Source organism: Oryzias latipes, chromosome 9, assembly GCF_002234675.1.
Source record: "Oryzias latipes chromosome 9, ASM223467v1".
Classification (NCBI taxonomy): Eukaryota; Metazoa; Chordata; class Actinopteri; order Beloniformes; family Adrianichthyidae; genus Oryzias; species Oryzias latipes.
In genome coordinates, this window is record NC_019867.2 from 9,675,465 (window position 1) to 9,696,537 (window position 21,073).

The following is a 21,073-nucleotide window of genomic DNA, read 5'->3' on the forward strand; positions in this document are numbered from 1 at the left end:
CACTGTGTTTAGGTGCATTCTTCATGGTTTTTTTTTTAAGTTTACTAAAGTGTGTATTGTCCAGAGGTTAAACCATATAAGTGCTGCTTATATGCACACCTCAGCTCTTTCTCAGTACAGCAGCAGACCATCATCATTATCAGCTCCAAGGCAAAGAAAATGAACAGTTTTCAGGGCTCAGCTATGCAGCTGGAAGGGCCAAAACACAATCAGTCTAGCAGTTGAAAAGCAAAAACTGTTTGCATGAAAAATCAAAGCAACAATGCCACAGGTTCTACTGATGGCAGGTCGCCCAGCAGTAGTCCAAACACAACTATGGATGTTCAAAACAATGGGTGAACAGAAAACGCCATTATTCAGTTAGACGTGATGTGTTTGCGCATCACAGACCCAGTGAGGCTTTCAGCAAAGACGCCATGTCTTCAGGTATGGTTCCCTCTGCACCTAAAGAGAAATTCGTTTAAAATATTAGTGATTTTTAAAGGGTTCAAGACACTTTGTATCAAAAGATGCCATTATTTACATCATTTGTTTTAGATTTTTCTTCCTCTTATGGTTCATTCAAATTATATCCTTAAAACCTCCAAAAACTAGAATACAAAACTGTTTTGCCAAAATATTGCCATTTTCTTGTGTGAATATTTCTAAAACATTTTCAGAGTGTGTACAGGTGTCCTCACCTTCTTCAGTAGCAGTCATTTCTTGCTCTAGTTTGAGTTTCTTTTGGCCCAGCTGCAGGATGCAGTCCTCTATGGTGTCTTTACTGATCAGCTTTATCACCTGGACAGTCCTGGAGAACACAACGACGACACAAACAAATGCTTGTAAGTCACTGCCTTTCAGAGGAACTATTTCTGGAAAACATGAAAATGAAAAAGATAACAAAAACCATCCTACCAAATAAAACTGATTTCCATATCTAACTATCTAACCTGGTCTGACCGACGCGGTGACACCGGTCTTCGGCCTGTTTGTCGTTGTACGGATTGCAGTCGATGTCATGCAGGATGACGACATTGGCTGTTGTTAGGTTGATGCCAAGCCCTCCGGCACGGGTCGACAACAGGAACACAAATATGTCGGGGTCCGTGTTGTACTCATCTATCAGCACAATCCTGCAGGGAAGACAAGTTATAAAAATCGTTACATACGTGTGCAGATTCTATCAGCTTCTATCTCAGTTTTTAACCAAAACAAGACGGGAATGCCGCCCCGCCAGAATGAGAAAACCAATAACCTGTAAGAGCTGTAGGGAGGGGCTCATTCCTACGACGGAGTTTTAGGGCCACCAAAAAAAAAAAGGAAAATTAAGACATTTTATCTCGCAAATTTACGAGAAAAAAAGTCATAGATTAACAAGGAGAAAACACAGAAGTTGTCTGTTTATCGGAGCATCGCTTGAAGATGAAATATGTGGTGCCTTTTATGAAGCTTTATTTCCGGATTATTATAGGTTTAAAACAAAGAGATTCTGAACCTTTGGCGACTCAAAATCAGATTATTGTCAGTGGAGCCGGTTTTCCGGGGTTCTGTGTCAGTAAAGCGGAGTTTCATTTGTAAAATAAGGAGCTCAGAGACAATTTGGGTGCAGAGGATTGTTGCAGCTTTTGTTCTCCTTTTCATTCACAAACCCTGAAGTTCATCTGTCACCTTACGTCATGAATCTGTCATCAGATCCGAACACCAATGCGGAAGTAAACGTCCCGTTATATCATTAAACAACAAAGATGAATGAAAATAGTCTATTATATTAGCATTAGAACGTTGAAAATGCCAAAAAAAGTGCTCCTCCTCAGACGGAAGCGTCACACAAACGCAGAGATCTAGTCTTTGGTGGAGGATCCTGCAACCCAACCATCAATAAATAAAACTTTAATAAATTGTAAATAAAAAAAATGAGCTTCCAGATATTTGGAACGTTATCAATAAACATTCAGCTCACCTGTTCAACTGAGTTTAGTCGGTCTGCTCTGTTGCTGCGCGGCGTTCACCTGCTGCTCTGCATGCTCACTTCCACTTAATATCGTAAATTTGCGAGTTTTTTTCTCATAAATTTACGACTTAAAATTTTGTAAATTTACGATTTTTTTTTCTCTCATAAATTTACGAGTTTTTATCTCGATAAAAACTCGTAATTTTACTTTTTTTTTGGTGGCCCTAATACTCCGTCGTACATTTCACTTTCCTCCTTTAAAAAAAAAAATTATCAAGTCTTTTGTGTTAGAGTGGGTTTGTAGAATAATATTGAAATATTTTAGCTTATAGAAGCCAACTGGTTTCAGTGTCTGGATCTCACCTATCAGCTATGGGAGTGGATCCATCCAGCCGCACATAACGGTGCTGAAGATGTTTCAGCAGCACCTCCACAATGTCCAGCATCATGGTGAACTGACTGAACAACACCACTCTGTCTCCCTGGAGAACAAAAGGACATTCTATCTCTTCACACAAAGTCCGTCAGTATGATTTAAGTCCTCACAGGAGGAGATCCACAAACATCTACCAACCTTGCTTTTGAGTGTAGCCAGCAGCTTTGTGAGGTGATGAAATTTCCCAGAATCCAGCACGAGACCAATATCCAGCTGGTAAGAACTAATGGATGAGAACTGCTGACACAAACGGTGCAGCTCAAAGTCAGACATCACTTCCATGTCCTCCTGAATTAAAGCAGCATCTGCATCAAAGTGTGTTGGCTCCTGAAAAAAGAACAAATAATTCATTTAAGAAAGAGTCCAAAACATTAGAACAGAGTTTTGAACCAGGTCAGGATGACTGACCTTCAGCATGAGTTTGCTCATAGCTTTAAGCTTCTCCTTGGTGTAGTACTGTCTGTGAAGAAGAGGGTGGTTGGCCATCTTCCTCAGCTGCATCATTACATTGGAGAGCTCTCGCTCTGAGGAGGGGAAAACGAATCATTGAAACCTTCTGCTGTGGGGGATTGCAGCAGCAGAGAACATTTCAAACATGAAGAGAGACCTACTCTCTCCAATGACTGCAGTCTTTAGCTTTTTAAAGAGGTTCTGGTAGAGGGGGATCTGCTTCTCACTCATCGGGCAGAACTCCACCGTCTCTTCTTTGGCAGGAAGCTGCTGGAGGACCTGGGAAAAAAAACGAAAACATCAATATTTTTAGATCATTTTCTGTGAGGGAAATCAGGAAAACAAATATGGTAAAAACAATGAATAACTAGGGATGACCCTTGTTTTAATTCGGCAGACAGAAGAAAATGACCTTCAGGCTAATTGACTTGATAAGTAGCACAAAAATGTAAAAAAGTCATATATTTTAGTAATATTCAAGCATAAACATATTTATTTAGCGTCAACCACATCCATCTGCTGTAAGAGGTTCAATTTTTCAGCAAATTAATTTCTAACAGGGAATAGTTCTAAGAAAAATTAAAGAATAAAAACCAACATTTAATAGTTTACAGCCTGTTAGAGTATTTAAATGACAACCCTCCCAATGACAACAGTTTGAATGACTCGCCTCACTCTTGACTCTTCGCAGGATGAAAGGTTTCATGATTCGTTTGGCCTGGGAAATACGATCCCTCTCAAAACGACTTTGGTCCTCGTGGGATTTCTGAAGTGAACATATTCAAATTATGAAATAAAAAACCCTCAGCAGAAGAAAAACATTTTAATCCTTCCAACATAAAACATTAAGACGGCAATAAGTAGCTTAACCTAAACTACGCTGCTGTGGTTAAAAAGCACATAGAAATACTTTTACAGATCAAAAGGACACAAGTTTGGTGTTTAAAGTCCCACTCAGATCATCTTCTGATCTATTCTAAAAGCGTTCCCAGTGCTCTTTTAATTATGATTATGCTATTTTTAGCCTAGATCTAAAAACCTGTGTTGTTTTCTAGGACATCGCTTCTGCAGAAATTCATTAGAAATTCCCCTCCAAGTTGTGGGCGGGACCGTTGGCGGCATTGAGTGTAAATAGGAACTGGACTGAGTGGCCACTCCTCTCTCACGCTCCAAATAGGAAGTAGCTGCTGGCTCCAAGAAGCCAAAAATTCCCATAGAATCATGTTATTTGTCAGAATAACCATTCTTGCTCTGATCTTTTTCTAAACATTGTCTTGCCAATTGTATTGTAATTGTAAGTTCTTTTAGAACAGCATGTTTTCATCTGCTCCTGATTCACAACTATTTAAATTATGAAATACTCAGAAATGCAATCATACTCTTAATTTTCTTTCTAAATGTCCTCATCACAAAAGTGCTACAAAAACATGCTAAAAAAAATCCTAAAACCCCGTTTTCATGAGAGTGGGTCTTTAAAGTGAATAAGCACAAGCCAAAGCAGCTACTTTACAGTGACTTGGTGCTGTTAATTCTTGGAATAGCTCCAACAATCAAAGACATGTTAGCGTTACCATGGAAAACATTTTGGAGAGTTGTGATGTAGAGCTGGAAAACATTGAGGGCATAATGAAGTTCAGGAGGGACATCAGTTCCAGGAGGTTGTTCTGTAAAGGAGTTCCTGTCAGCAGCAGGCGATGCTTTGCCTGGAGGAAAAACAGACATGGTGACGTTCTGAACTGATCTGTGAAGGCTGTACATGTAAATGTGTGATTGTGAAATCTCTGGCCTGTTATCAAAGCTGTATGGTATGATAGCAATGACAGCAAAAAAGTATATTTTAATCAATCTGTGTAATGGTATTTAAAATAACTTGGGAGTACTTTTCTAGGGCTATCCAAAGGTACTTAAGTCGCATACTGCAAAATACTCTAAAAAAACTCAAAATTCTGAGTCTTTGTATTTCTGAATATTTTCCCTCAATTAGCGTATACTTTGGACCATAAAGATTTCTTAAAATCCCATAATTTTCTCAAAATTATTTTCAATGATTTGTCCCAAAAATCAACAGTGCATCTTATGTAGGAATTCTGGTTGTACTTACTGACTTCAAACCTATATATGTCTTATTTGGCTCAGCATAATAAACTGAGAAACTGACTACAGTAAATTGTTTTGTATTTTATGAGTTAAGAAAAGTTTGACTTATTTGTCGTGTTTCACTCTCTCCATAAGCAGATTATTGCGGGGGAAAAAGAGGCCCACAGTAATAACAACGCAGGTTTCCAAGCTAGAAAACATACAAAACTTTCCATCAACCCCTCTGACCAATCACCTACCTCTCTGCCCCTCTAGGCATTCTGGGTACTACAGTCACACTACATTTTTAGACTGTTTTGATTGACTAATGCACCTGATAATCTAGTGCGTTTTATGTATGCAAATAGACCGTATTTTGCCCGTTTAGTAATATTGTGACTTATAATCCGGTGAACTTTATGGTCAGAAAAATACAGTACTCTATGCCCCAAATCTCCCCAAATGCCCCAAAGTCCTTGAAATTCTGCGTTAGTGAAAGTTGAACGAATGTCCCAAAGGATTTGTAAATGCTCTTCTTAGACTGATAAAGGAGCCAAAATGTAAAAAGTGCCTTTGCTGGAAAAGTGAGGAATGAACTCACATTGATGGACATGAGGTGACGGTAGCGTAAAGAGTTCATGTTCTTCAGCATGTGGCCCTCATCGAACACAGCATAAACCAGAGGAAGCTTCCGAAAAAGGCTGCGGTCGCTGTCGTTTCCAATGGCCAAGTTATACCTGTAAATCACACACTACAATCTGAAAACGGCAAGATCTTAAAGCACGCATGCTTTTAGTTTTATAGTAGCATCCTTTATTAACAAACCCTAAAGCTGCGTTCAGGATCATCAGAAGTCTCTGAGCCTCTCTGTTTACTCACGTTGTTACAATGACGTTAAACTGCACGTAGTTGTTGAGGATTTCATGTTTGAGGTAGCGGCGCTCATCCACTGATCCTGTAAATCAACAAAAGAGCCACTTCATTTGGTAAACTGATTCAAAGATCATCAACACCACATTTAAAAATGTCGCGTTTGAACAAAAAAACCTCCCCAAATTTCTATGATGACACTATTTAATAAGTAATAAGTGCAAGTTCAACTGCAAAAAACATTTAAAAACTCTAGGTTTGACCAAAACAAGATATTAAAATGAACATTGTCAGAATAGGTCTATTTTTGCATTAAAAGTTACCATAGTAAATGAGAACTTCAAGGCTTGGACACCACAGTTTCAGCTCTCTGACCCAGTTGTCTGAAAAGCAGCAATAATAAAGATCAACATTCAACAAAAACTCCATATATGTGTCTATACACTAATCTTGTCATAAGACACAGAGCTCATTAAAAGTTGAGAAGTAGAGCAGCACAGCTAGTTTTTGTTGAGACAGTTACCCAGTGTAGAGGCAGGCACAATGATGAGGTGAGGACCGTCTATTCCAGTCTCAAAAAGTTTGGCCAAAAATGCAATAGCCTGGATAGTTTTCCCCAAACCCTAAGAAAAGAAAAAGTCAATAAAAGGCAAAAACAGCAGGAAAATATAAAAAATTAGGAGTTTTTTTAATGTAACATAATCAAACACAGAAAAGATGTATATAATGGAAACTATATGCAGATTTCAGGTTAGTATTTGTACCATTTCATCAGCAAGGATACCACTTAGGTTATGTTCATGGAGAAGCAAAAGCCATTTCAGACCGATCAGCTGATACGGCTTAAGCTTGAACCTGAAGGAGGAAAAAACACTTCAATGTTTGACCTTTTTTTAAGAAAAGGTATTATTGTATAATCAGCAAAAACACAAATTAAATTGTACCCACATTGTACAATAACCAGCGTTAGAAATGAGGGGGCAAGTCAACTTGGTTGTCCTTACCAATTTTTGTTTGTCCTTCAATACCAATATTCAACGGCAATGAAACCTACTCAGATGTCAGTACTTACATCTTTATTTCTTCTATACATCTAATATCAACTGCCTCTTATGATGGACATTTAAAAAACTCTTTAAATATCAAAAACAAAAATTTTACTAAATATTGAAGCATCTGGTTACACAAAGTATGCCCAAAAACCTGAAACTAATATCTTAAATATATTGGTTCTCTTTTTTTCTTTGGTTTTGATAATTGTTGCTTAAAGAATATAAAATACAAAGACTGTTGTAAAAATTTAAAATATCATATTAATCCCAGGGAAAAAGTTTTTTTTCAGCTCATGTCAGTCTGTTCTGTTATGAGTGAAAGTTAAGGTGTGTTTTATATTTTATGTATGTGCTTTAAATCTTTCTGCGTGTTTTGGAGACCTCTAGCGGTCGCGCCAGGTACTGTTGTTTAACACATTTTTTGAATAATCTTTATTGAAAAGTGCACATGTACAAACAGAAAGGATTGGTTAGCATGCACGCACTTCGTTTGTCAGTGGAAAGAATTTGCTGAATACGTCTCGATGCAGAGGTTGCCAAAAAGTAACCCTTGAAACTTGAAAAATAGTCGAAAAATACCAAAATGTTTAAAAAACCTGGTTGTCACACGAACAACCATCAGGTTCATTTTGGTTGTCCTCCGTGAAATCTGGTTGTCTCAGACAACAGGATAACCGCTTATTCGAACACTGACAACCAAATAAAATTATTCAAGAAGTCAAAGTTTAAAGCTTTATAGTAAAAAATATCAGTTTATAAAGTGAGCTTTTGACTTTAAATTAGTAATGAACATTTTAAAAGTAAAACTAAAAACAGGAAGAATCTAGGATTAAAAATGTAAAACCAAGTGCCAAATCTGGGGTTTTTAATCAGTCAGGATTCGATAATCAATAAGCACCGCAATCAAACTTGGTGATATAAAAATAATAATAAAAAAACTAAAAACTGTTGAGATATAAAAAGGTTTTTAGTTTTGCCTTTTACTTACTGGTTATTGAGTACAGAGGGCTGATGCATGGAGGCTGTTCCGTTCTCCATCACCTCTGTGACCTGCTTGACCATTCTTTTAGAAATGCTCTGACACTTGGACATGAGACCGAGGACAACCTTACGCTCTTTGAGGACGACCTTGCAGCCCAGCAGCAATTCTTCTGAAAGTCCGTTTCCTTTATGAAACACATCACACTGAAGACAAAAAAAAACAGTTGTTTCAATGTTAAAAATAGATTTTTTTACATTTTTAACATGATGCTTGACTTTCTGAGAGTGCAGACAAACTTTTCTTTGACCAACACTTTTAGGGATATAAAGCGACTTAAAAAACAAAAAGGAAACCTTTTTATTTTAAATAACATTTTATCAGAAATTTCCTTTTTTTTCATTTTCAATATTTCCTTTAATTTTTCAATGTGTACTTTTGAGTTTAAAACTGTTTTTAATCTGCTTTTTTTATTAATTTTAAGCTGATCCTGATTTGACCCCATATGCCTGGTTTCCACTATGCAGTCCGGTACAGTACAGTCCGGTAGTACGGTGTGGTCAGGTATTTATAGCGTTTCCGTTGTAAAATTGACCCATTAATACCAAACTGTACCTCTTGGGGGGCCTCCACTGGTCTAGGTACATTGAAAAGTGGAACGGAACGGTTGAGGGTGGAGCCGCTGTAGCCACCAGTTGATTGGCAGATAGTGATGACAACATTACAAAGCACCAATGTAGCGCTGGGTGGTCCAAACGGGTGTGTCCAAATTTGAGGGCTGCGACCTTTAATGGCAGCGGCCTTCATAGGCGACGTTGGCCAAGTCCTTCGTCGAGCAGATAGGATGTGAGCGGCTGTGAATTTGCAAAAGTCTAGTCTTTAGATAATTCCAGCCGTTACATTGGTGAATGTCCTGTCGCCTAGCAACCATGAGTCACAAACAAAGAGGTGTTGTGAACCAGGCATGGAGCTCAAACTTTTAATGGCTTATTTGATCCAACTTTTAATCTTGGAGTTGCAATTATAAAAAGGTGCAATTGTCTCAAACTCCGGGTCCAGCTTCACATACCGCCAATGTTGTCCGAAAATCTCCGGGTTCGGCTTTAATGAATCTTGGGATATAAACAGTATAGATCAGGGGTGGGCAATTATTTTGACTCGCGGGCTACATAGGCTTCTAAAATTGGATAGAAGGGCCAGACCAGGAGCAGATGCGTGGAGTGAGAAAGAAATAACATGGAATCTGAATAAAAAACATTTGGATTGAAAACTATATTTTAAAAACTTTTGTTCTCATTTTAGAGCCAATTGCACCAACGGTTTGATGTACCAACAAATCTTCCAACACCACATGGAAGCTAAAGGCAGAGTCCCCAAACCTTTTCTTGTGAGGGCCACAATAACTCTTTTTCTTTAAAACTTCCAACTTCTTTTATCTTTCTTTTATTGTAAAGCCCTTTAATAAAGTCTTAATAATTTGCTGCAGAAGGGTGGAATAAAATGTCACGCTCTATGCAGGTCTTGATCGTATGGCCAGGTATAAATAAAAAACACGTGTTTCTGATTTTGTTTAGTGGGCCGGACCAAACATGGAGGCAGGCTGGATCCAGCCCACGGGCCGTAGTTCGCCCACCCCTGGCATTTAAGGATGAACGAGACCCATCCTTGAAATCATGAAAAAGAAGGCTGTGTTCGTTGGCCGCATTTGAAGGAGTCGCTGAATTTGGACAGCACTTGACGCTGTGACGTAAGCTGCCTACAAATGCAGCCCAGGAAGAAATTTGGACACAGCAAACGTTTCCAACGTTTGTAAGTATTCTTAGCCGGCCGCAATATTCTTTCAAACAATAAATTCCTGTTATACACGATGTAGCAAAAGTAAAGAGATAAAAAGACGAGCTGCTGATTGACCTCCATTGTTGTTGCTTTTTGAGTCATCACACTGCAATGACACGCTGGCGGTCTACACCACCCATACACCGGGAAAACAAAACGCTCAGTGGAAGCGAGGTTTAACTGAGTGGAAACGCTCGCCAGAATAAACTGGGCCGTACCGTACCGCTCTGTACCGTACCGCTCAGTGGAAACCAGTGGAAATCGGTGTTTGTCACAATTTGGAGCAAAGCAGATACATAAGTATTGTACATCCTGCAATGTTCCAAGCCCCCTCTGTGTTTGTACTCACCAGCATTTCCCAGTTGTCAAAAGGTCTCAGTTCAACAATCCTCTGGGCCTTTTTGATAGAACAACCTGAGATGAGTGTGAGCTCGTCTATAGATGCATCCTGGAAAAATTGGAGAATCTCCTTTTTTGTTTCCGTCAAGCCGCGATTCTCATCAGGCTCCTCATCTGAATCCCCAAAATCGCTTGATACTGCCTCGTCTTCATCATCAGAATCATCCTCTGAACTAATTGGTTCATTTGAGGAATGGGCTTTTATCTTTCTCTCTGCAACTTGCTTCTGTGCTATTCTGCTCTCACTGGCAAATCTAGGCTTGGCCTTCGTCACTGAAGAGGTGGATGAAGGCTTTGGAGAGGAAGAGCTTTTTATTTCCTTTTCAGAAGATACTGAATCCGACTTTTTGGAAAGCCATGAAAAAACAGCTCCAACTTTAATTTTGCTTTCTGAATTTTTGCTGTTCTTGGGGTCCGTTTCTTCCTCGCTGTCCTCCGTGGCGTCGGTGCTGCTGTCCTCGGTTTCACTGATGCAGCTGATGAGATCTTCAGGTTCCTTCCACTCCCCATTTGTCTTATTGTTGTGGTTCCGCTTCGTCTCTTCACTGCTGGTTGTTCCGTCTTTGCTTAAAGTCTTTATATTTTCTGACTCAACTGACTTCGAACTAGAAACATCTGGCAAAGAAAAAATACACATTTTGTATGGGTGAAACAAATAATCTTCACATAAAAATGGAACCAGGATAACAGACTTGGAGGAGCCGTTTACCAACCTGTGTCTGAGAACATCTCCAGAACCTGCAGAGCCTCCTCAGCATTCCAGTCGTGTTCCTGCAGCACCATCCGCAGCTCCTGGACGAAAACGGATCCACAACCACTATTTTCATTAATGTTTGCAAAATGACAATAAACAATGAAAATATAATCATGGTACTGTCCATACAAACCTCATCATTTAACCAAGTCACAGAAAACTTTCAAGACGGTGCTTCGGAAAATTAACAGAGCAGGAGTTTAAATATTTTACAGGACAGCATTTTTAATGTTGTTTCTAATCACAGCCCAAAAAACACAGAATGTCAAAATTCGGCTTCCTGACTACAGTACCCGAGCTCAAGGCTGTGATGAGTGACGCATACGTTTTAAGGCAAAACCACAAACATCTTGAAAAACTTCATCATCATTACTGTTAAAACTAAAAACCTAATTGGACCTTGTTGAATATATGTATCCTATTGTGTTTTTTTAATTATACCTTTATTTTACCAGGAGGATCAGTCGAGAACAGTTTCTCAATCTACAATGATGAACTGGCCTCATTGTGACAGCAAAAACATCAGCTGAGAAGGTGTTTTAATCCAGATATTACTGAAGAGATCAAATCTGTTACAAAATTTTAAAAAATCCCCCAAAACGAAACGTGTTTTTAAAAAGCAGCATTTACCTCTTTGTCCTGATCTGGAAACCTCTTCTGAAGTCTCTTGACCATGGCTTCCTGCTTTTCCCAGCTAGGTCCATTACTCTTGTTGTCTTCTGCTTCATTGGAATCCTTTGAGTCAGAAAAAAAAAGGGAAAAAAGGTTTGTATTCAATCTTTAAAGTTAGTTATTTCAGATTTTTTTTAGATTTAGATTTGTTAGAAAGCATGAGTAGATCAGAAGACATTTTATGTGCATAAAAATGCAACTCATAGTTTTTTAAGGTCGACTGTCTGCAAAAAGAGCTTCACTGTCACATATGCAGCTTTTCAACTTAGTTGATGTCCATCCAAAACCCAGAAGGTTTGAAAGCAAAGATATTTGAGGAGGTTTTTCCTTCACACATGCCTGAACTTTCCGGAATATGCAAGTGCAAAGTTCAAAACCATAAAACAGATTTTCACTAAATGAATTTGAAAAAAAATATATCAAACGAACATGTAAAATTGAAGCAATTAAAAAAATGACAGAGAAGACTGCTAGTTTTGCTTCTTAGTGTCTAAAAAAGGACCAGATAAAATATAGTATTAAAAGATTTGCTTAAATAACCCCGGACTATTATTTTTATAAGTAAATTTTCTGTACAGCAGGGGTCTCAAAGTCGCAGCCCATGGGCTATTTGCGGCCCCCAAGATAATATCTTGCAGCCCCCGCCTTAATATGAAAGTTTAATGTTTGTGCGTCCCGCAAGATGTTTATGAATGACACTTTTTTAGTGTTGTGTGGGGAGTTGACAAACTAACCAATCACAGTGCGGTATATGACTCTGAAAGCAGGGAAACATTTAATGTATAAAGCCTGACAGCCCCCTCCCCAGACCACATTCAGGAGTTCCTCACTTTCCTTTTTAGAAAGTCTATATTAGCATGTAATTTTCTAAATACATGCAGCCAGTGATGAACTTGTTTCTGGGCCGCACGGACTTGGAGGAAGGTTGAGGTTATTGTTGCGGTTACGCGCGGCGGTGTATTAACCCTAACCAAACGGTTCTGTGACTGTAGCTCACCACTCCGCCAGGAGGTGGGTCATTGCACAGAATAAATGTCACATCTACATGCGTGACAGCTAACGGGGTTTTAACATTAAACATGTGCGAGAAACAACACGATTTAGACACACTTAAGAAGGTGAACGCTGAGCTGCAGCAAGACTGAAGGAGAACAGGAAGTTGGAATTGTCCATAACATTCAATTTAGTTTTAATATGCCAATCCCCCTTAGTATGATCTGTGTTATTATATCTTTTATAATTATTGTAATGTATGTATCCTTTTTTAAAATTTTTCTAAAACAACTTATGACCAGAGTTTAAATGTGCAAAAGGTCATAAGAAAGAAAATCCAAAAATGGTCACTGAATGGTCCTTTACTGATTTGTGTTTTAAAAAATAAACATAAAAAAAACATTCAACACATACTCAAAATTGGGAGCACATACTCTGTTCTCCACCTAAAGTCCAAATACAGTCCAGATTTACTGACAATCATCTTCATCCACACTGAGGGTCTCAGCTGTTTGGGAGGAAGTGCTGCCAAGTGACCGGCAGTTAAAGGTAAACAAGAGAAGGCGTGTTCAGAAGAACCCATTGATAGAGGTTGTAGAACTGTAAAATTAGAGTCTTCTTTTGTGTTTAATAGTTATAATTCAACAGTGTTAACTGAACTGTCATTTAAATCAGAAAACAGTAGATCTACTAGACTAAATAAACAGAAATGTATTACTGATTTATGTACTTATTGATTTTTTTATTTGGGTATATTATGTTTTTTGAATGAGAGTTTTATAAGTAAAACAGTTAATAATAGAGTATAGTTAATAGTATAGTATGTGTTCCATACAAATTTACTGGCTCTCAGACACTCACAAAACGTGTGTGTGTGCACGCTGAAGTTGCAGCCCTGCCTCAGCTAGACCCTGCCTTCAGTGGCCCCCACGTAAATTGAGTTTGAGACCCCTGCTGTACAGATTTCATTCATTCCCAGCACAGAATATGTTTTTTTTTTTAAATCATCATCCTTTTCAATCTCTTCAAACGTCTTCCACCCGTCCTGTTTACAAGCTCTCCCTTCCCTCCTTGCTGCTGACACCTGGTGTTTCAATATTATGACAGACTGAAAACACCTGATCCAGGTAACCAGCAGCAACAAGTGCACTGAGAGCTGGAAAACAGGTAGGGAGGTAGATCTTGAGGACCAGAGTTGGGCAGTCCTGACCTACAACACACCCCAAAACGCATCATCATCATCACCTCTTTAGTATTTGAAGCATTTCAGGCGTCGTACTAACACCAGTGATAAACACAATAATGTGTTATTTGTGCCTTTCTAAACTACAGAACGAATGGAATTGAACCCACCACCGATGACCTCCTCCTTTTGTTTGCTTGAATCTTTTTGTGGTCTTGAGACAAACTGGATAAATCGTGTTTTCTCTTCCGTGACTTGCCTGGATTGGAGAATAAAAGACTATTTTAAAAACAATCCATCTGACCAAGGCATGACTTTATTTTACAACAAACACACTTATGCTCAATACATTCAGGTCCTACCTGCCCATGTTTTTTTAACCTTATATTTATAAGGTTTGTAAAAAGGAAAACTCAATATTTGAGAAAATATGACAGTTTTCATTTCTCTTTGTAAAGCCGTCTCACCTTTCATCCAAAACAAAGGCAGATTAGTGGAAATTATGTTTTTTAGACATCCAAACTTGGGATCTTGCACTACGACTGGATATTACTAAAACACTAAAAGTATCCTATTTAAACAGAGCTCAACAGTTCGATTTGACTTCAACTAAAAGACAAAATTCACAACATGATGTTGCTGATAATTAGAATTCTGAATACTTATGGGACAGTTTCCTCTTCTTATAAGCTAGAGTCAGAGAAGAGTTCATATTTGGCCATCTTTAGGTCACATTTTTTTTAAGGATTTAGTTTCTAAAGTATTAAAAACCAAAGTAAAACACCTGTGTTACTGGTTTCAGAAAATGGACATATTTACGATGCTAACTCAGGGCACCAAAGGAGGGCAGCGATGGAAGTACAGATAAGTGTGTTGGGGTAAGCTGGTGTCGTCATGTGGTCAGAGTGCTGGATCTTTGTTGAGACGGCCACCAGGATCTTGGTTAGTCATAACAAAACCAGGTCCTTCCAGACCTTGAAGGTCTGACTGGGCCAATGTAATAATATTTTACTGAACTGGGTGTTTGGCAAAAAAATAGAGAATTAAAACAAGATGCCGCATTCCTTAGGACAGGCATATGTATGCGATACCTGAGGCCTTCTAGTCTCAAAAATGTTGAGCTGCAAATAAGAACTATAAGATGAATATCGATTTAATTTTTTGTTTTGTTATTTTAGTTTGGACTAAAACATTTTTTAGAATAAAGATTTAAACTAAACAAAGATGATACTTTGGTAAATAGTTTTTACATTTCCCCTCGTTTTAATTTGATTGTATAGAATGTTTCTCCCTGTTTGTTGTTGTATAATGTTTATAATGTATATTAGAACTTCTTAAACTAGAAAATGATTCAGAAATGTAATTATTTCACTTCTTAAGATGACTTCAATTCTAGTTGATTGATTTTAATTTTTAAAAGCCCTAACCTTAAATTTGATCATTTGACTTAAAATCTAGAATGTAGTTACAGTAACTCAAATCTGTAAATTACATTTAATTCCATTCCCATCCATCGAATGTAAGAAAAAAACAACACAATAAATATTTACCTTTGCTCTCACCAAACCTTTGCAAGCACAGAGCTACAGCCCCGTCCAACGTGCTTGTGCTGCTAATCACCTGAAGATACAAAATAATAATAATAATAAACAGGTTATGATTAAAAAGCAGAAACCACCAAAGCACAAAGTAAACACTGAGCCATTTAAAGGTATTTAATAACCAAATTTGGTTTTGTGTCCATCCCTGATATTACAAGAAAAATCCTGCATAGTATTCATAGAGATCCCTGGAGTCAAATCAAAGTGTCACTCACCTCCAATAGATCAACTCTTGACAACTGAGGAAACATCTCCAGTAAGCGGGACATTTTTTCGTCTAACACATCTTCATCACTTGTGTGATCCTCCTTTGTGGATGAGTTTTGCACAGAACTCCTTTAAAAAAAAAAGGAAGAAAACATTCATGGCACAAGCGAATGGGTTTACATAATATTAAAAAAAAATAATTTTGCCAGACTGATTCGATTTTAAATACAAACATCTGTGCACCTACTTGATTTTCTTGGTTAAAGATATTTTGGCGTTTGGTTCAGAAAGAACCTCCTCGTCTGTGTCCAAAGAAATGACATCCTCAAAAACAACTCCTCGTGGATTGGACTTGTGTGGGGTTTTGACAGGTCTGACAGGTTTTGCTACAAATAAAAATAAAACCCACAAATAATTATACTGATGTCAGGAAAGGAATGGCCTCCCCCACCCCCCACACATTTTTCAGGTGTTGAACGTAGAACTGCTGGAGTACACACAACAAATCAAATGTGTCACAACAACCAAATGCTAGAAATGGTTACATCCGCTGTGTGGGGCAATGAATCACACAAGTATCTGGTGTTTTACATGCGTGCTACTACACAACACAAGGTACAGTTAAGCGTTCTATCTAGCCAACAGACCCGGCTCTTTCGGCTAACATGAACATCTTTACCTGGCTTGTTCTCCTTTTCAGACTCGGGACTCTTGGAACCGCACTCTTTGTCTTTGCTAGCTGCAGCCTTCTCATAACGAAAACGGTCCAAATTAAACAGACTCATTTCAGCTTTTGCACGTCACCAAAAATTTAGCCTTTTGTCTCCTCCTTGTCGGCAGCGTTTTCTGTTGTCTTCTCGAGTAAAACGCGACGTTCTAGTTCTTGCTAGCCGATTCGGAAGTCGAGCCAGATGTTAGCATGGAAGCCAGGGCTTGATTCTGTTTAAATTCCGATTTGTCACCGTCTCTGTGGAAGCATAGCGATTTAAACTCAACAGACGATGAATACAGTGGATCAAAAAATAATGAAAATAAATATAGGGGGTAATTATTGTTCAGCGTGTCCCCTTTAACACCGGTTTCCCGCTAACTCTGTCGGCCCCTGTAGACGGCTGCTCCACCGGCACTGGTTATTGGATAAAGAAAAAAGTGGGCAGGAGCTCTTACCGGACACACAAGATGGTGAACTGCAACTACTTCCGTTTTTGCTCGAATCCGAAGTTTGCTGATCCCGCTTTGTACAAAAAAAAACGATGTTTTTTGCATTCGCCTTGTAAACAAATTAGAGCTACGTAAATTTAACGTTTTCCAATGGCTTTTATAAATATAATAATATTATAATATGGACGATAGCTCCACCGGCGTTCGAAAAAAAGAACATAGGGGCATTATCTTGATAGTTATGTGTCTATGATCCATAGTGATGTAACAAATTTTTGGCGTTGGCAAAGTACCGGTAACCACAAATTCCTCACTTAGTAATTGAGTGAAACTTTAGAAAAATCATACTGCGGGTACAACATTGTTGTTCAAAATTGATCTAAAAGTGCATTTAGCTTTAGTACAACCCTTTGCAAAAAAGTAAACCATTTAAGTGTACTAAGCATACTAAAATAGCATGTGGCAGTATACATGATGTTAACTTGTTATATACCCTCTATATAATGTAATTACCCTGGTGTGGTGTTCATATTCTTGTTACTCAGCCAGTGTTCGTGGGTCTGGTGGACCCGTTGGATGTTGTGGTTTTTAATGCCTCGCAATTAAACACTTTGATGTTAAAATACTCAACAGATGTTTACCTCATCCAATTACAATCAGTATATTTGGTTAATATTTGCCCTTCACCTTATTTAGATCACATTCATAACTCATTATTTAAACGTGATAAAGAAAATCAATAAAAATCAAGATATGAGTGGAAACAAATTTTCAGTGAAGCAAGGGTTTTCAAAACTACTGACTTTTATTTATTTGAACACAGAAACTGAACCCATTCAGGTGCACAACACAAGCTGAACATAGAGTAAACCTATTAGTCAAGACAACACATCAGCCCAATTGAACACATGGCCTTCTAGCCACTAGCCTATACAACACATGGTCCTTGCTGCTGACAGCCTGGTCCTGTGGCTGGGTGCTGATGGCTTCGTTTTGGAACTGGCTGATGCTCAATCTAAATTGCGTATACTTATATAGCGCCTTTCTTCCTACAAGGACAAAGCGCTTTACAGTCACAGACCCATTCACCCAGTCACACACACATTCACTCACACATTCAGGCACTGGTGGCGGCTCCGCTGCCAAGCACAGGCACCCGCCTACCACCAGAGGCAAGGTGGGGTTCAGTGTCTTGCCCAAGGACACTTCGACTCATGGGCGTGCAAGGCGGGAATTGAACCTGCAACCTTACTATCATGGGCCGACCGCCCTACCGCTGCTCCACGGCCACCCCAATCTAATCATCTTCTTCAGAGTCACTGTCGGACTCTGAATTTTCACAAATGCGATCCTCTAATTCTGAAACCTCCTCTTCTGAATCGTCTCCCTCTACATCCTCATCAAAAACGTCTCTCTCTTCTAAAATCAATTCCAGGGCCCTCTGCGCAGAAAGTCTTTTGGCCATTTTGATCAGTTGTGATAAGAAACCACACTGGCAAAGCTATATTTATAGTGTCCCGCCTCCAATTTGTAGCAGATAAAGAGCGAGATATTAAAGATTCCCGCAAGAAAGTCAAATGGTCAAATCTGCGGGACAACGAGAGCAAACAGAGTTGATGCTTGAATTATTCTAACAATGTTGCAACCATGTGCGGGAACCGCAGGTGCAGAAACAGAACTCACATTTACAGTGAATCTTTCTCTCTCTGCCACACTCTCTCTGTCTTTCTCACTGGTCACACACACACACACACACACACACACCTACACACACACACACACACACACACACACACCCACACACACACAGCAGGCCCAGACAGGTGGAGGACAGAGTGTAGGTACATAAAACATCAATTTCCACACTTCTATTAGCCCCGGGTCCAGTGGACCCGAACATCTTATATGTAATAGAAATGTGTTGGGGGGGTATACGGTTTGTGGTCATTAAAAATGTATTCTGATATCTGTTCTTCACAGAAAATGAGCCAAGGCCAGTGAGTCTGAGTTTGAAAAATTAATTAATTGTATCATTTTTCTTTTGATAAAAAATGAAAACGGGTCCCACAGACCCGAACACCACATAAGGGTTAAAATGTTTCAATTAAGAATGAAAAAGTGTTCAGTTAATATACTTCCTACACCACACGTACATGGCCTATAGCAGCGGTCTGCAACCTTGGGCTCTGGAGCCACATGCAACTCTTATTCCTCCATTGTGGCTCTTTGAGTTTGAAGAGAATTACTAACAGTTTGAGTAAATAATGGGCTCATAGTTTTGGTCCATTTATTTATTTATTTTTTTCCAAACTTTATTTGTGTCATGCAAAATGTCCATCAAATCACAGACACCAGTCGAAATAAAGCTACTTTTCCGCAATCTTCTTTTTTTAAGTTAAATAAAATAAAAAAGCTGAAAACAAAACTAAAACAACAAAAATCAAGAGAAAAATAAAAAAGAGAAACACAAAACCGCACCAACCCTCTCTATTAAAGCTTTAGAAAATATAAGAGATTCCAACAATTGTAACTTAACACATGCCCAGATTTCTCAGAAGAGTAAATTAAAATAAGCAAGAAGTAAATCTATCCATGTTGGTCCATTTATTTGAGTTAAATTGTCATTTATGTTTAGATTTTTAACATGTCACATAGCTGAGCAAAATGATGGTAAAAGCTATAATCTAATGTCAGAGATGTTTATCATTAAAATAAGTTTAAAGCACATATTCTCATGGTTGCTGTTCAGAGGCAAGTTTCTTCAAGTACATAAATGCATTTACATCTTCGAATCTCCTGCATCCTTGTTAATCCAGAAGGAAATGCAATAGGCTAACAAATGTGTAGTATAAAATAACCAGACATGTATTTCATGTATACATTTGCTATTAAAAGGAGAAAAAGGATAACAGCACATCATGTTGACAGAAAAAGCCATGATTGATAAGGCCTTCTTGCATATTTAATATAAGTAAATCTGCTGCAGTGGCAGGATCTAAGTCGACACAGGGTGAATATTTTGAAGTAACTTGTGTGCTGCTGTCAAAAGTAAAATAAATTAAAATGTTTGTCTAAAGAAAATTATAAGACTGTTATATTTCAATTATTTTAACCCTTGTGTTATCTTAGATGACTCCGACCTTACTTTGATGTGTTCTCCCTACCATGACAAAGGTGGATAAAGGTGAGGAGGATTTCATGTAATCCATGGTCACGAGTGAGGTTCACAAATCATTGAAGAAAAAAGGTTTAGCGGACTGTCTTGTGGGGTCTAGATGACCCAACTCCCAATGTTAAAGTGCCTAGGATAGCACAAGGGTTACGTATTTAAAAGCTACATTTTATGGCTAAATTACCACAGAAATGTAAATAAATTGTTTTTTTTTAATGGGGGCTGAGGGGGGTATCTTTTCCGGGTGTTGGTCAGTAAGAAACTGGATGTTTCTTTTTGACCATATGTGCTCTACTTAATAAAATAAACTTAGGATGTACTACATGGTAAATAGCGTATACTTATCTAGCGCTTTTCTACCTTCTTTCGAAAGGCCCAAGTGGCTTTAGAGTCACAGTCTCATTCACCCATGGGCACACACATTCACACACTGGTGGCAGCTCTGCTGCTGAACACTTGCGCCACCTTCCACCAGAGGCAAGGTGGGGTTCAGTGTCTTGCCCAAGTACACTTTGACACATGGCAAGGCAGGAATCGAACCTGCAATATTTCGATCATGGGTCGACCACCCTACCGCTGCACCACGGTCACCCATACTACATTTTACAAAGGGGTCATATACAATTCATTTGTGTAAATTAGTTTGCCAACAGATCATGACCTACATCTCATAACTAGTACAGAATACATAATGTTTCGAGCAAAGTGAAAGCTGCTATCTATAATATTATAAGGCACATGTGTCAGACTCAAGGCCCAGGGGCCAAATGTTGCCTGACATGACCCTTCATGTGGTCCGCGAGAGCGTAAAAGTTTTTAATATCTTAAATTATTTTTTTCTTAGTTGATTTCATACTATTTAAGTGTAGCTGCTGTTGTAATTATTTAATGTTCTCAGGTCTTATTTGTGTATGCAGAAAAATTGTCATCAATTCATCAGTGAGGAGGATTTCATGTAATCCATGGTCACGAGTGAGGTTCACAAATCATTGAAGAAAAAAGGTTTAGCGGACTGTCTTGTGGGGTCTAGATGACCCAACTCCCAATGTTAAAGTGCCTAGGATAGCACAAGGGTTACGTATTTAAAAGCTACATTTTATGGCTAAATTACCACAGAAATGTAAATAAATTGTTTTTTTTTAATGGGGGCTGAGGGGGGTATCTTTTCCGGGTGTTGGTCAGTAAGAAACTGGATGTTTCTTTTTGACCATATGTGCTCTACTTAATAAAATAAACTTAGGATGTACTACATGGTAAATAGCGTATACTTATGTAGCGCTTTTCTACCTTCTTTCGAAA

At 38.5% G+C, this 21,073-nt stretch overlaps 1 protein-coding gene across 1 annotated transcript; it reads right to left on the minus strand.

The window, feature by feature from the left end:
* Window positions 1-27: 27 nt before the first annotated feature.
* On the minus strand, window positions 28-16,711 carry smarcad1 (SWI/SNF-related, matrix-associated actin-dependent regulator of chromatin, subfamily a, containing DEAD/H box 1). The gene is made up of 23 exons (XM_011478999.3): window positions 16,121-16,711; window positions 15,689-15,827; window positions 15,450-15,570; window positions 15,184-15,253; window positions 13,804-13,892; window positions 11,416-11,520; window positions 10,745-10,823; window positions 9,982-10,646; window positions 7,806-8,002; window positions 6,530-6,620; window positions 6,289-6,388; window positions 6,089-6,148; window positions 5,775-5,850; window positions 5,497-5,632; window positions 4,391-4,522; window positions 3,490-3,585; window positions 2,981-3,098; window positions 2,778-2,893; window positions 2,508-2,696; window positions 2,297-2,415; window positions 933-1,115; window positions 681-790; window positions 28-444 (listed from the first exon to the last, which is right to left on the minus strand). Exons 1-23 carry the CDS (start codon window positions 16,224-16,226, stop codon window positions 383-385), a joined length of 3,159 nt encoding a protein of 1,052 aa, XP_011477301.1. The 5' UTR covers window positions 16,227-16,711; the 3' UTR covers window positions 28-382.
* Between the last annotated feature and the right edge of the window lie 4,362 nt (window positions 16,712-21,073).

Excerpts from the sequence above, each read along its gene's own strand:
- smarcad1 (XM_011478999.3), bottom strand. The coding sequence starts at position 16,226 with ATGAGTCTGTTTAATTTGGACCGTTTTCGTTATGAGAAGGCTGCAGCT. Across the intron at positions 13,893-15,183 it reads AAGGTTTGGTGAGAGCAAAG|GCAAGTCACGGAAGAGAAAA; the intron begins GTAAATATTTAT and ends TCTCCAATCCAG. Across the intron at positions 1,116-2,296 it reads TCCACTCCCATAGCTGATAG|GATTGTGCTGATAGATGAGT; the intron begins GTGAGATCCAGA and ends TCTTCCCTGCAG.